This window comes from Amblyraja radiata, chromosome 1, assembly GCF_010909765.2.
Source record: "Amblyraja radiata isolate CabotCenter1 chromosome 1, sAmbRad1.1.pri, whole genome shotgun sequence".
Taxonomy (NCBI): Eukaryota; Metazoa; Chordata; class Chondrichthyes; order Rajiformes; family Rajidae; genus Amblyraja; species Amblyraja radiata.
In genome coordinates, this window is record NC_045956.1 from 6,634,089 (window position 1) to 6,649,353 (window position 15,265).

At 46.2% G+C, this 15,265-nt stretch overlaps 1 protein-coding gene across 2 annotated transcripts in view; it reads right to left on the reverse strand.

Moving 5' to 3' along the window:
- Nucleotides 1–5,103: 5,103 nt before the first annotated feature.
- spata5 (spermatogenesis associated 5) overlaps nt 5,104–15,265 on the reverse strand; it is a 318,711-nt gene continuing 308,549 nt past the window's right edge. For both annotated transcript variants that reach the window (XM_033016169.1, XM_033016231.1), the window contains exon 16: nt 5,104–5,345. In XM_033016169.1, the coding sequence (XP_032872060.1) occupies nt 5,169–5,345 (177 nt within the window). In that variant the 3' untranslated portion in view covers nt 5,104–5,168. The remainder of the gene's footprint in view (nt 5,346–15,265) is intronic.

The window sequence follows — 15,265 nt, forward strand, 5'->3', positions numbered from 1 at the left end:
CCTCCTTTGTTCCTTCCTCTGGCAGCGGCTCCCTCACACCACATGTCCATCCTCGGTAGACAAAAATACTGGAGAAACTCAGCGGGTGCGGCAGCATCTATGGAGAGAAGGAAAGATGCAACGTTTCGGGCCGAAACCCTTCTTCAGACTGATGCAGGGTGGGGGGGGTGGGGAGAAGAAAGGAAGAGGAGGAGCCAGAGGGCTGAGGGAGAGCTGAGAAGGGGAGGAGACAGCAAGGGCTACTGGAAATTGGAGAAGTCAATGTTTATGCTGCTAGGGTGCAGACTGCCCAAGCGGAATATGAGGTGCTGCTCCTCCAGTTTCCGGTGGTGCTCACTCTGGCAATGGAGGAGGCCCAGGACAGAAAGGCCGGATTCGGAATGGGAGGGGGAGCCACAGGGAGATCAGGTTGGTTAATGTGGACCGAGCGGAGGTGTTCGGCGATACAATCGTTGCCTATTTCCTTCGCTCCATAGATGCTGCCGCACGCGCTGAGTTTCTCCAGCAATTTTGTCTACCTTCGATTTTCCAGCATCTGCAGTTCCTTCTTGAACATGTCCATCCTCGTTCGTCGGTCGGCAACAACCTCGCCGGACGCCTCTGTGGCGCCGACCCAGGCCCCAGCCGCAGTCTCCGTGAACCATGCACCAATGGTCACGGGCTTCGTCAACCCACGAGGCTCCACCTGCGGCCCGCGAGGTTCATGAGGCCAGGGCTCTGACTCACGAGGTTCCGGTCCGCGAGGTTCTGGCCTCGGCTTCTCAGCAGCACCCGCGGCACCGGCGTGAAGGCGTCTGTTGCCGCTAGAGTGTTGATCAGGATTAGCGGGTATAAGGAGAGGTTGGCCAAACTTAGATTGTTTTCTCCAGAGTTTCGGGGGCTGAGGGGAGACCTGATAGATGTTTATAAAATTATGAGAAGTGTAGATATACAGTCAGAATCATTTTCCTAGGGTGGAAATGTCAAAATACTAGAAGGCATAGCTTTAAGTTCTTTGGAGAATAGTATATAGAAGATGTGGGTGGGGCTAGTTTTTGTACACAAAGTGGTAAATGACTGGAGCAGACAAAAGTGCTGGAGAAACTCAGCGGAACGTTGCCTATTTCCTTCGCTCCATAGATGCTGCTGCACCCGCTGAGTTTCTCCAGCACTTTTGTCTACCTTCGATTTTCCAGCATCTGCAGTTCCTTCTTAAACAAGTGACTGGAGCACACTGCCAGAAATGGTGGTTGGAGCAGGCATGATAGTGGAGCTTAAGAGGCTTTTTAGCTGGACTCGTGAATATGTTGAGAATGCAGAAATACAGATCACAAGCATCTAGAAGAAGGTTTATTTAATTTGACATCATCTTCAGCACATATATCATGGGTCAAAAGGCCTGTTACCGTGCTGTACTGTTCTATACTCTACTAGACTAAGTGGGACCCGTTGGGTCCCAGCATCACACGGGAGGGCTGGTCACCAACGCAATATTCCACCTCTCCACCAATTTCAATATTGCTCGCCAGTGGGGGGGGGGGGGGGGGGGGGGGGGAGGCTTTCTGTTGCGCTAGTATGGGTGTTGCGGGCCGAAGGTACTGGTTTCCAGAGGGCTAGTATAGGTATTGTGGGCCGAATAGATTCTTGGGCTGGCAGCCAACTGTTGCAACGATTTTAAAAGCCAAGCCAAGGCAAACAATTCGGCTGCAGCCACCCGACAACCAAAATTCATTTTGTGAACACAAACTTTTTTAAAAGGCGAGGCAAACATTTGGGCAGCAGCCACCCGACAACCAAAATTCATTTTGTGAACACAAACTCGTTACAAAGGCGAGGCAAACAGTTGGGCAGCAGCCACCTTAGAGCCGCATCGAGGAGACTCACCGTGGAGTTTGCGTGCATTCAGTGTTATTCGCAGCTCAGAGAGCCGTGACCCTCTCGCTTCCTGGGTCTGGCAGAGACTGAGTGAGGGACTACACTTCTGGGTTTTATAGTCCCGCCTCCCTGCCGCCAGCGGGGGCAGCAGAGAGAATGGGGATTTAAAAAAAAACATTAATATCTCTCTGATTTTTCATCGATGGGAAGAATCCTCTGGTCCCGGAAGGCGGAGAGGGGCTCTAAGCGAGGTGGCCAAAAATGATGTCTGTAGGTGGCAGCATTTTCTCGGAAATCACACCACAGCGAGCCAAAAGCGGTCAAGATCAGACTTTTAGTAATATAGATATTCTACATCAATGCAACATGTTTGCAATTTATCCAACCAGAGATTTTCCAGAAGTTGGCACATGAAAAATGTGTTTTTTGCTTCAACCGCACTATTCTTTCACAGACCTGTCCTCCTGGTTCTTCTGCTGCCTCTTTGACTTGGCGTGCGTGCCCAAGAAATCTTGCAGACTGTGATTTGCAAATAGTAACAAAAATGTCCATAAGTTAAAAGATTACTTCTGAGTCACACGCACTCTTTAAATGAATACCCTGCCCATCGGAAATGTTTGCTTTCCAATTGGGTGAACATTCAAGCACCATTTGAAATATGGACAACCCACTCACTAACATGATTGTCAAAAATAACTCAAACCCAAACATGTCTGAGACCCTACATCTTGAAAATATTAGACTTGTCTTAGCAGAAAAGACAAGTCTAATATTTTTCGAAGACATGGACACCATTCATTGATTTATTACAAGGATAGTATGGTAGAACACAATTTTGGAGTTAAATCTAATTACGGGTTGGGTGATGGGTGGGGAGGGATGCGAGGCAGGTATATCACCACCTTTTTCTTTCTTTCTTTTTTGTCTTTTTATTTCTCTATACCTTTCTTATTTCTTTTATTCTGTGGTAGTCTAGGGGTTCTATCCTTGCACATCCCACTTTTTCTCTCTCTTGCTTTTCCCCCTTTCTTTTCTCTTAACTATAGCTAAAAGTCAAAATTGAAGCTGTAAATAACTGTATTATGTCATATTCCGTTGGTTATATTTTTGTACACTTGCTTCTAATAAAAAATAAAAAATAATTAATTAAAAGAAAATAGCTCGATCCATCCATGGATGATATAATTCAGGTAATGTAATCCACTACCTCTTGCCACACAGACCTCCTTAGGATAAAAAATACACACCAAAGAGTTCTTCGTTCCACCCCTTCAATATTTTCACCATCACAGCTCCTACAGATGGTGGGCCAAACATCGATGACGACTATGAAGGAACATTTGCTGCACATTAGTTATCCATGCGTGAGAACTAAAAAGTTAATGGAAGTGGGATTTTCAACTGTAGACAGTGTTGGAATGTAATCAAGTGCTTTGTCACTGCACGCTCTGGTATAAACAAATGCAGGTCCATCAACATTGTAGTTTCACCCTTCCTACCCTTTACCCTGTCAGGCCAAATTCAGCTGAAATCACCTGCCCTTTTTCAGGCAATGGGTTGAACATGGAAACTTCTGAAGTGTCCAGTTCAGTATCAAACTATGCACTGTAGCTTTAAAGGGGAAACAATATATAATTCTGTCACATATGCTGAAAAATAAAGGATGCCATAGGTGGAATCATTAGGAGAGTTGGCCAAAATATTGATCAATGAGGAATGTGTAATCATGATCTTGAAGAAGGTCTAAAAACAATCAGGAAGAATTCCATCATTGGGGCTTAGGTACCGGATGCATAGTTTCCAATAGAGGAATAGAGTCAGTGGGTGCATATGTAGCAAGGCGAAAAAAAATTAAATTGTGAGGTTGCAATGTTGATGGAAAAGTGTAGAGAGGAATTTTAATCTTAAAGCCGACCCTGTCCACCTGTCTGTTCCACTGTCACTTTGACAACGTGCGCTTGCCTGAGAAATCTTGCAGTCTGCAATTTGTAATAGTAACAACATTTTCCTTAAGATACAAGAATATCTCTGAGCCACATCTAGGGTGGCAGAGAGGGTGAGAGGTCAGAAGAAAGGCTACTGGATCTTGGATTTCTCTAAGTTAGCACAACGAGGGGAGAGGGGCCATTAAATGTCCCTGTTAAGAAATAAGCAGCATAGTTAACATAGCATAGTGCTTTGCCAAGTTAAATTCCATTAAATGAGCCTGGCCTCATGCCTAGATAATACTATCAAGACCAGGTGACAACAACTTGGCTCTTAACTCCAAGAAGACCAAGGAGCTCATTGTAGGCTTCAGAAAGTCTAGGGGCGGCACGCACACCCCCATCCATATTAACGGGACGGAGGTGGAACGTGTTTCCAGCTTCAGGTTCCTGGGGGTCAACATCTCCGATGACCTCTCTTGGACCCACAATACCTCAACTCTGGTCAAGAAGGCTCACCAGCGTCTCTTCTTCCTGAGGAGACTGAAGAAGGTCCATCTGTCTCCTCAGATTCTGGTGAACTTCTACCGCTGCACCATCGAGAGCATCCTTACCAACTGTATCACAGTATGGTATGGCAACTGCTCTGTCTCTGACCGGAAAGCACTGCAGAGGGTGGTGAAAATTGCCCAACGCATCACCGGTTCCTCGCTCCCCTCCATTGAGTCTGTCCAAAGCAAGCATGGTCTGCGAAGGGCGCTCAGCATCGTCAAGGACTGCTCTCACCCCAACCACAGACTGTTTACCCTCCTATCATCCGGGAGGCGCTACAGGTCTCTCCGTTGCCGGGCCAGCAGGTCCAGGAACAGCTTCTTCCCTGCGGCTGTTACATTACTCAACACTGTACCTCTGTGATTGCCAGTCACCCCACCCCGCCCGGACACTCCTTCCACCAGGAAAAAAATAATTGCACTACTATGTCTGTATGCATGTAAATATATTTATTTATTGCTCATATTCTTTGTCGCTCTTCTAGGCAGATGCTAACTGCTATTCGTTGTCTCTGTACTGTTCACTGCACAATGACAATAAAGTTTGAATCTAAATCTGAATCTGAGGTGAAATGTTAGAGAAATAGGGATCTGCACAAAATGGCTGGGGATAATCTGAATGTACCTGTCTAAACCCTGCCACTGAATGCATTTTCAGAATCTTGCACGCTTACCATTTTTAGGAAGAAGTAAGAAAAACAAAAAGCAACATCAACATATAATTTAAACAGACTTATTGTGAAACATGGATGCATGAAATTGCCACTTTTTGGAAATTGTAAATTTATTTATATTTTCATCAGGAGCTTGACATCTTCAATAAATGATCCTGATCGTCTTACACCGTATGCAATCCACTTTGTTGCTGGTAATTTAAATAAAAGTCCATAAGTTTCTGCGGGATTCTTGGAGTGACAATTTCAAATGACTGTTCAAAGTGCTTTTCCGTAACTATCTTGGCCTGCAGATTTTCTTGAAGAGCCAAGAGTGCAGCTTCCCTGCAGAGGGCAATGATCTGAAAAAGATTGACCATAAATAAAGCTGTGATTTAAAGCATGATAATCCAAAACTAGAACACAATGAAAACTAGGTTAAAAGATGCTGGAAATATTTAAATTGTTCTTATTTTGATGTGATATGAATGTGAAGCTTTTCTACTTTCCTCTCCACAAAGCTATGGCTCAAACTATTGAGCTACCGGCTGCACTCTGGTACAATCGTTCCATTGTCTCTTTGCCATGTGGGAGTTTGGGCAACAGAAGCATGGTTACTTCATCAATAGGGACATTACATAATCCTGAACCTGTCCTTATCTAATACTTACATGACTCTATACCTTGGAGCGCAGGAGGATGAGGGGTGATCTTATAGAGGTATATAAAATCATGAGAATAATAGATCGGGTAGATGCACAGAGTCTCTTGTTCAGCATAGGTGAATCGAGGACCAGAGGACATACAGTACATTCACGGTGGCACAGCGGTAGAGTTGCTGCCTTACAGCAAAATGCAGTGCCAGAGACCCGGGTTCGATCCCGACTACGGGTGCTGTCTGTATGGAGCTTGCACGTTCTCCCCGTGACCTGCGTGGGTTTTCTCCGAGATCTTCGGTTTCCTCCCACACTCCAAAGACGTACAGGGTTGTAGGTTAATTGGCTTGGTAAAAAAATGTAAAATTGTCCAAGTTGGCGATATGCAGAGTACTGGCCACAAAATTCGGAAAGTTCAGAAGGTGAAGGGGATAAGATTTAATAGGAATCTGAGGGTAGCTTTTTCACACAAAGGGTGGTGTGTGTATGGAACAAGCTGCCAGAGGAGGTAGTTGAGGCTGGGACTATCCCAATATTCAAGAAACAGTTAGACATGTAGATGGATAGGACAGGTTTGGAGGGATATGGACCAAACGCGGGCAGGTGGGACTAGTGAAGCTGGGACGTGTTGGCCGGTGTGTGGGCAAGTTGGGCTAAAGAGCCTATTTCCATTGTGTGGCTCTATTGCTTTGAACCTTTGGACTATGTCTGGGTGTCTCCCTTCTCTTCTCAACTAGAAACCACTGTGAGACGATGGCTAAATCAGTATATTGTTATAAACTGAAAGTGAAACACACCCCAGGGTGCTATTGAGTATGTTACTTCTCTCCCTTTTGAAACACAAGGGCAACGTTTCATGAGCATCTTTCAACTCAGTTAGGAAGATTGCTCACTTACATTCACAGTTTCTTAGATGATGAAACAACCCAAGCTCACACCCAGCAAGAGCGTGGGCATGGGCTTCATGCGACACAGTGGTGCCGCTAGTAGAGCTGCTCCCTCACAGTACCAGAGACACGTGTTCGATCCTGTCTGTTTGGAGTTTGCACGTTCTCCCCGAGTCTGCTTAATTGGCATTGCATCCACTACTCTAAATATCTACCACAACTACAAGCACTTTACACTTTCCAAAGAGCAATAGTCTGGAGGTCCAGAGACTAATTCTACACCATATCAGTCTCACCTTCAGGCTGAGCTTAGCTCACTAAGGTGAAACAGCAAAGTGAATCTTGAAACTTATGCTCAGCTGATCCATGGATTTTGATTCCTTCACTCCATAGATGTGCCTCACTCGCTGAGTTTCTCCAGCATTTTTGTCTACCTTCGATTTTTCCAAGCATCTCCAGTTCTTTCTTAAACATTGATTTTGATTTATCACAATATTCACAATTGATTGAGGCAGTGCAGCGTAGGTTCACGAGATTGATCCCAGGGATGGCGGGACTGTCATAGGAGGAAAGACTGAAAAGACTAGGCTTGTATTCACTGGAGTTTAGAAGGATGAGGGGGGTATCTTATAGAAACATATAAAATTATAACTGGACAAGCTAGATGCAGGAAAAATGTTCCCAATGTTGGGCGAGTCCAGAACCAGGGGCCACAGTCTTAGAATAAAGGGGAGGTCATTTAAGACTGAGGTGGGAAAAAACTTTTTCTCCCAGAGAGTTGTGAATTTATGGAATTCCCTGCCACAGAGTGCAGTGGAGGCCAAATCACTGGATGGATTTAAGAGAGAGTTAGATAGAGATCTAAGGGCTAGTGGAGTCCAGGGATACGGGGAGAAGGCAGGCACGGGTTATAGATAGGGGATGATTAGCCATGATCACAATGAATGGCGGTGCTGGCTCGATGGGCCGAATGGCCTCCTCCCGCACCTATTTTCTATGTAATACAACAGACTGCATATGAAATCCATAGCTCAGTGGAATGAGGTTTGAAACATAGTGATTTTTCAACATAATCTTTCTCCTTGGTCAATTCTTGTGCTAATGTGAGTATGCAGTCAAAGCTTTTTTCTCAGAAGCATCCCTGGTGCCCTATGTTTGTTACAAATTATACAGAACTTATAGTAAATGCAAAGATATTCCACTGGTGACATACTGCTAGTCTGACTTTGTTTGTCACCTTTTAGAAAACGAGAAGATACATTTAAAATAGAAACAGAGAACTGCAGATGCTGGTTTACACAAAACGACACAGTGCTGGAGTAACTCAGCGGGTCAGGGAGTAACTCAGTGGGTCAGGTAGCATCTCTGCAGAACATGGATAGGTGACATTTTGGGCCGGGTCCCTTCTTCAGACCAAAGATCCTATAGCGGAGCAAGATAGACCACTCCTGCTAAATGCAATGGGCTGACGTGTAGTACGCAACGGAGTGGAATGTGGCCCTTTTTTTCATCCATTTCCGTAACCGGACCCGACCCGACCAGACTCGCAGTGTAATCAACGTTGCGGGGGAACAGTGTGTGTTAATAAATTAAAATTCTGAAAATGAGGAAAAGATTTTTACAAAATAACTTTTATTTTTACGAGGATGTTTTCGTAACCGGCTTCCGTCTCCGCACTATTATCCTATGGGGTCTGTGGTGCGGAGACGGAAGCCGGTTACGGAAATGGGGCATTAAATTACCCATGAATCTGCCCATGACCGTACTAGGTCTTTTTCGTCGAGTGGGCTATCTTATAGGATCTTTGCTTCAGACTGATCATAAGGGGGTGTGGGGGAGAAAGCTGGAAGAGAGGAGAGGCAGGATATAGCGTGGCAGGTGGACACATGCGAGGGGGGTTTTGACAGGCATATGGTTGGAACAAAGGCTCGAGATTAAAACAGAAGGTGTGAGACAGGCTGATTGAAGAGTTACAAATTGTAAAGCCAGAAGAAGGAATGCAGGATGGGGGGGGAAATAGGTGCGAGTCCAAATGGGGCACACAGATGACACTGGGCTAAAGCATTCTGCCACCTCAAGGCCAAAGATCCTATAGCGAGCAAGATGGTCCACTTGACGAAAAAGACGTAGTATGGTCATGGGCAGATTCATGGGTAATTTAAGGCCCCATTTCCGTAACCGACTTCCGTCTCCGCGCCCAAGACCCCATAGGATAATAGTGCGGAGACGGAAGCCGGTGATGGAAACATCCTCGTAAAAATAAAGGTTATTTGGTAAAAATCTTCTCCTCATTTTCAGAATTTTAATACATTAACACAAACTGTTCCCCCGCAACATTGATTACACTGCGAGTCGGGTCGGGTGGGGTCCGGTTACGGAAATGGATGAAAAAAAGGCCCACGTTCCACTCCGTTGCGTACTACACGTCAGCCCATTGCATTGAGCAGGAGTGGTCTATCTTGCTCCGCTATAGGATCTTTGCTTTACACAACACAATGCCATGAGAGGTTGAAGTTGTGCACAACAAGCTTTGCCTCAAAATGGCTGCAATAAACTTCGGCAGTTGACCCAAGATTGCCGGGTGTCAAACCTCCCAAGGTTACAAATAAATTAAAAAAAATTATGAACATTTACAACTTCAAAAAGTTATTAGCGTATAGAATGGGTACAAAATAAAATCGAGTTGTTAAAAAACACCACAGGCCAATTGAGCACACAAAAGCAAATGTTCAAATGGGAAGGCGGGTTAGGTTTAACATGGCACAGATTCAGCAGACAGATTCCACTGAGCCAGTGCATGAGAATTCAGCAAATTCATAAAACTCAGTGCTGGAATGGTGTCAAGAAAGTCCGGTTTCGGCCCGAAACGTCGCCTATTTCCTTCGCTCCATAGATGCTGCTGCATCCGCTGAGTTTCCCCAGCAATTTTGTGTACCTTCAAGAAAGTCCGGTTGGGAGTCCAGAGGACAAATTTGGGACCTCGGAATTTGTGTGAGAATGCTTCAATTAGTGGCAATTCCTGGGGCTAAATGTTTGCTAGAGAATTGATGACACTTTCCCGCAGGTTCCAGCACAAAAGTAAAATAATAGGTTTCTGATAACCAGAATTTCCTGTTTGTGTCAGAACTGACCTTTTCTGATGTAATATCATTCATCTTTAACATTAATTCACGGCACGGTGGCACAGCGGTAGACTTGCTGCCTTACAGCGCTTGCAGCGCCAAAGACCCGGGTTCAATCCCGACTACGGGTGCTGTCTGTACGGAGATTGTACGTTCTCCCCGTGACCTGCGTGGGTTTTCTCCGAAATCTTCGGTTTCCTCCCACACTCAAGACGTACAGGTTTGTAGATTTATTGGCTTGATATACATGTAAATTGTCCCTAGTGTGTGTAAAATGGTGTTGCTGTGCAGGAATCGCTGGTCGGTGTGGACTCGGTGGGCCGAAGGGTCTGTTTCCACGCTGTATTTCCAAATTAAATTAAACTATAAAGTGTGGCACCTGGTTCTTACGCGAGTCTTTGACCTGCAATTTTTACTCATTTTTTCTTTGCACAAATGTTGCATGGCCTACTAATGGTTTTCAGCACTTTAATTCAGAAATGTTTAGGATACTCAGGCAGCATGTGTGCAAACAGAGTCAATATTTCAGTTCAATAACCTTTCATCAGAACTGCAAAAATCAATGGCGCTCACTCCTACACCAGTTCTATCCTATACACAAAGGACAATTTACAGTAGCCAATTAACCTACAAACCTGCGTTTCTTTGGAATTGAATTGAATTGAATCCTTTATTTGTCATTCAGACCTTTCGGTCTGAACGAAATGTTGTTGCCTGCAGCCATACATGTAATAATAACAACACACAATAAACACAAATTAACATCCACCACAGTGAGTTCACCAGGCACTTCCTCACTGTGATGGAGGCAAAAGTCTTAGAGTTACTGTCTCTTCCCTCCTCTTCTCCCTCTGCGCCGAGGCGATACCCCACCGGGCGATGGTAAGTCAGTCCCGCGGTTCAAGCTCCGCGGCCCGGGGTTGGTCGAAGCTGCCGCCCTCCAGTCCAGCGGACGCGGCTGTTGCCACGGGAGCTCCGGAAAACAGGCACCAGCCTGTGACCTGCGAGCTCCCGACGATGTCGTCCACTGGCCCGCGGCCGAGCCCCGGATTCAGGTCGCCGCCGCCAGAACGCCGCCTCAGCCACCGGAGCACCGTCTCCGCCCCGCACCGGGCCGCCCACACGAGAGCGTCTCAGCCCTACACCGGGCCGCCCACATGGGAGCGCCTTCCAGCCGGGACCCAGGCTGCCCACACGGGAGCGCCTTCCAGCCGGTAGCCGGGCCGCCCACACAGGAGTGTCTCAGCCCCGCGCCGTCCGCCCTCACCGGAGCGACGAGTCGTGCCGCTGCCCGAACGTTGCCGCAGCTCGAAGACGGCCAGCCCCGCGTTGGTAAGTCCTGGCTGGCTCTACCTCCGGAGCCTCGAGGTCGGTCGCAGGTTGGAGGCCGCCAGCTCCGCCATTAGGCCTCAGCTCAGGCGGGGGAAGAGAAGGGGGATACGACAAGAAAGTTGCATTCCCCCGAAGGGAGAGACAGAAAGCCCTGTTTCAGCCCCCCCCCCCCACACACACATAACACCACCTAATAACCAAAAGTTTAACTGAACTAGACAAAAAAAACAACACAAAAAAAGTAAAAACAGACAGACTGCAGGCGAGCCGCAGCCGTTTCACAGGAATTGGGGAACCCGGAAAAAACGCCACACAGTCACAGGGCGAAAGTATAAACTCTGTACTGACACCACCCGTAGTTAGAATCGAACCCAGGTCAATGGTGCTGTGCCACTGTGCTGCCCAGTTGTTGAGGCATTGGGTTAAGGGGGTCAAGAACAGCAAGAAAGGAATGTGAAAAGGTGCAAGTTGCTGGGTAGACAGACAGACATGCCCAGCACATCAGGAAGTGCTGCTGGTGAGAGAAAAACCAACCAGATGGATGACAAGTGCCTGTCCCAGTTACGCAATTTTTTCGGTCATAGTCGCAGCAGGTCGCCGAAAATTAAATTTTTTTGAAAATCCAGCGGCGACCAGAAAAAGGTACGACTCTTTGGGAGACTACTCAGGACCATACAGGCGTCACGTGAGTAGTCGCACTGTGCCACCCATTAAATGAATCCCATTCAGTTCAATGAATACAATGAACCTTTGGATTCTAATACAAACTAATGATCTCGCAATCCATCCTGGATTGTTGCCCTATCTTAAGGGCCTGTCCCACTTACGTGTCCTAGGCACGCAAATTACGCACCTCTTGGTCGTGTTGATGAGCACGGGCATCGTATGGCCGCGCGGGGCCGGTCCCACTGAGAAGCGCGGAGGGGTATGTGGTAGTATATTTACTCAGAATGCATGGAAATATATTATGTGTCGGAAGGAACTGCAGATGCTGGTTTACATCGGTCTGAAGAAGGGTCTCAACCCAAAATATAATATCCAGCGATACTCCTGTCCCACTGAGTTACGCCTGCATTTTCTGTCTAGGGTTTAAACCAGTTCCTTCCTATAACAGAATCTTCATGCCGTTAATATTTAAAGCATTCTCTTTAGCAATTGTGATATTTTTTTCTGACAGCATAATGATGAGAGGATCAGTACCATCCTGCACTTGACAGCTGTAATACACAGTCTATGAAACATTTTGTTTAACCCAGTTCCTGCTATTACACTCCATGAAATTCAATACGAACAAAGAATTTAGTTGAAGGTGATGAAAACATTCTTGTTCTGTGATGCTCTCTGAGAGCCATTTTTTCCCCGAAGAGACCAAGCTGAACTTGCACAGGCCAAACCAGGTCTGTTTTAGTCATAGTGTGGAAACAAGTCCTCGGCCCAACTTGCCCACACCGGCCAACATGCCTCAGCTACACTCGTCCCACCTGCCTACATTTGGTCTATATCCCTTCCTATCCATGTACCTATCTAACTGTTTCTTAAACGTTGGGATAGTCCGGGCGTCAACTATCTCATCTGGCAGCTTGTTCCATACACCTACCACCCTTTGTGTGAAAAAGTCCCTCGGATTCCTATTAAATCTTTCCCCTTTCACCTTGAACCTATGTCCTCTGATCCTCGATTCAGGAAACTGGTGGAATTACCAAGCTTGGGATTGCTTATATATATTTGGGAAAATAGGCAGGACTATGCTTCATTAATAATCTGAAGACGAGTGAACGTGAGATTCTATCACACTGTGCAAGATGTTTATGTACTACACCACTGAAACCCATGTATATAACATTGTGCAGAATTCTGTGATGTGGGTACAGAATGTGCTCGGGGAATTCAATCATCATCATTCATGTATATGACGTGCATATGCAAGGCGGACACAGGGCGTATCTACGTTTGTCATTTGGTGAACAACATATGATTGATGCCATTCTTTTGAGTTTGTGCTGCTTCTCTGCAGCATTCACCAGAGACATCTACCATTTCATCTGGAATGGATCATGTCTGTCAGTTAACTGTGCTAAGGATCTACAGGGAGAGTGGGGGAAAATATACTTTACGTAGCCCTCATCCAATTACGTGGCCACATTAAACTGTGCAGAGAGACTGAGTGCGCAAACATTAAGTGTCACTCCGATCTGAGGAAACATGTTCCCGATGTTGGGGCAGTCCAGAACCAGGGGCCACAGTTTAAGAATAAGGAGTAAGCCATTTAGAACGGAGACGAGGAAACACTTTTTCTCACAGAGAGTGGTGAGTCTGTGGAATTCTCTGCCTCAGAGGGCGGTGGAGGCAGGTTCTCTGGATGCTTTCAAGAGAGAGCTAGATAGGGCTCTTAAAAATAGCGTAGTCAGAGGATATGGGGAGAAGGCAGGAACGGGGTACTGATTGTGGATGATCAGCCATGATCACATTGAATGGCGGTGCTGGCTCGAAGGGCCAAATGGCCTACTCCTGCACCTATTGTCTATTGTCTAACTGTCCCTTGTGTTGCAAAAGATGGGACTGGTCTCGAGGCCATACAAGGTTGCTTTCAGTTTAAACTAGCCGCCGCATGCCTGTGTTACACACAGTGGTCAGCAAGGTACATCTTGCACGCCAGCAGCAAGAGATGGTGGACCCACTGGAATGGCTTTCCCCGGAGACTTGTCCGAAGTCTGAGCTCAAGTTCTTGACCAAAGGGCTCATTCCCACTATTCACAAACAAGCACTAATACCTCACTTGGATGACAGTGAGATGCACTCTCCCCATCAGTTATTTAATGCATAGGCAGTTACTTAATGCTTAATGCATAGGCAGCGGTTCCATCAAGAAGGCGGAGCTGAAGATGAGACATTTGCCCATTACCATGGTCATGCTCTGTGGATCTGCCAAAGTCTGGAACAGGATGCGGCAGTCCAGTCCTTGTCAAGATTCTTCCAAGCAACTGTGCAACAGAGGGCTTTGTCATCAATGGGCTATTACCAGGGGGTGCATATTGAGGCAAACATCAACTACTGCTGGAAGATCATTAACTTGTGAAAGATGCACTTTGGTCTGTCTGAAACTTGTTGGTCTTCCAGTGTGAGGAGATATTTGCAAGTGCATGCTGCTAACTGGTACATTCCAAGGTGCAGCCTAGGCACAGGGGGGCACTATGAAGTTCTACTGCCTCAAACGCAAGGAGAAGTTGTTAATGGAACAGGCCGGACTGCAGAAGCAGGGTGAGAGCTTGATCTTGAGATATTTACAGGACACAAAGTTACTGGGGACAATGCCAGGGAACATGTGAATGAAGATTCCAATGAGCAGAGCGTTTTTTCCTCAGGGCAAGCTCCTTGGCGAAGTGAGAAAGCAAGAAGCTCAAAATCATTGCAAAAGAAATTGAATTATTTGTTACTCAAACCTCACTGTCAGCCACAGAATGATAGAAACAAAGCACAGATAAGCTGATCACAGACAACGTGCAGAAACACTTTTGTCGTTAAAAGTAGACCGTTTTTTCAATTCGCCCGTCAGATTCATATCAATAAATCACAGTTTTGGAAGAGAGTTGAACACCTATTCTGACCTCAAATATGTTGTTGTTTTCCCGTTATTCCTCTAACTTCCCACATCAGATACATTCAATTAACACACAATACTGGGAATTGGTCGAAACATCTACTGGATAAAGCTACAGATTACATATCAGAACACGTGGGATATTTACCTCCTTCCTTGATTTGTAGAACAAAGTTAAGTTGAAAGGGGGCAGGGTACAGTGGAGATACAACAAGGGAAGGGACATCAACCCATGAGTGGCAAGGATACTTGGTATATGGATACACAATAATAGATAATAGACAATAGACAATAGGTGCAGGAGTAGGCCATTTGGCCCTTCGAGCCAGCACCGCCATTCAATGTGATCATGGCTGATCATCCCCAATCAGTACCCCGTTCCTGCCTTCTCCCCATATCCTCTGACTCCGCTATTTTAAGAGCCCTATCTAGCTCTCTCTTGAAAGCATCCAGAGAACCTGCCTCCACCACCCTCTGAGGCAGAGAATTCCACAAGCTCACCACTCTCTGTGAGAAAAAGTGTTTCCTCGTCTCCGTTCTGAATGGCTTACTCCTTATTCTTAAACTGTGGCCCCTGGTTCTGGACTCCCCCAACATCGGGAACATGTTTCCAGCCTCTAGCGTGTCCAAGCCCTTAACAATCTTATATGTTTCAATGAGATCCCCTCTCACCCTTCTAACCTCCAG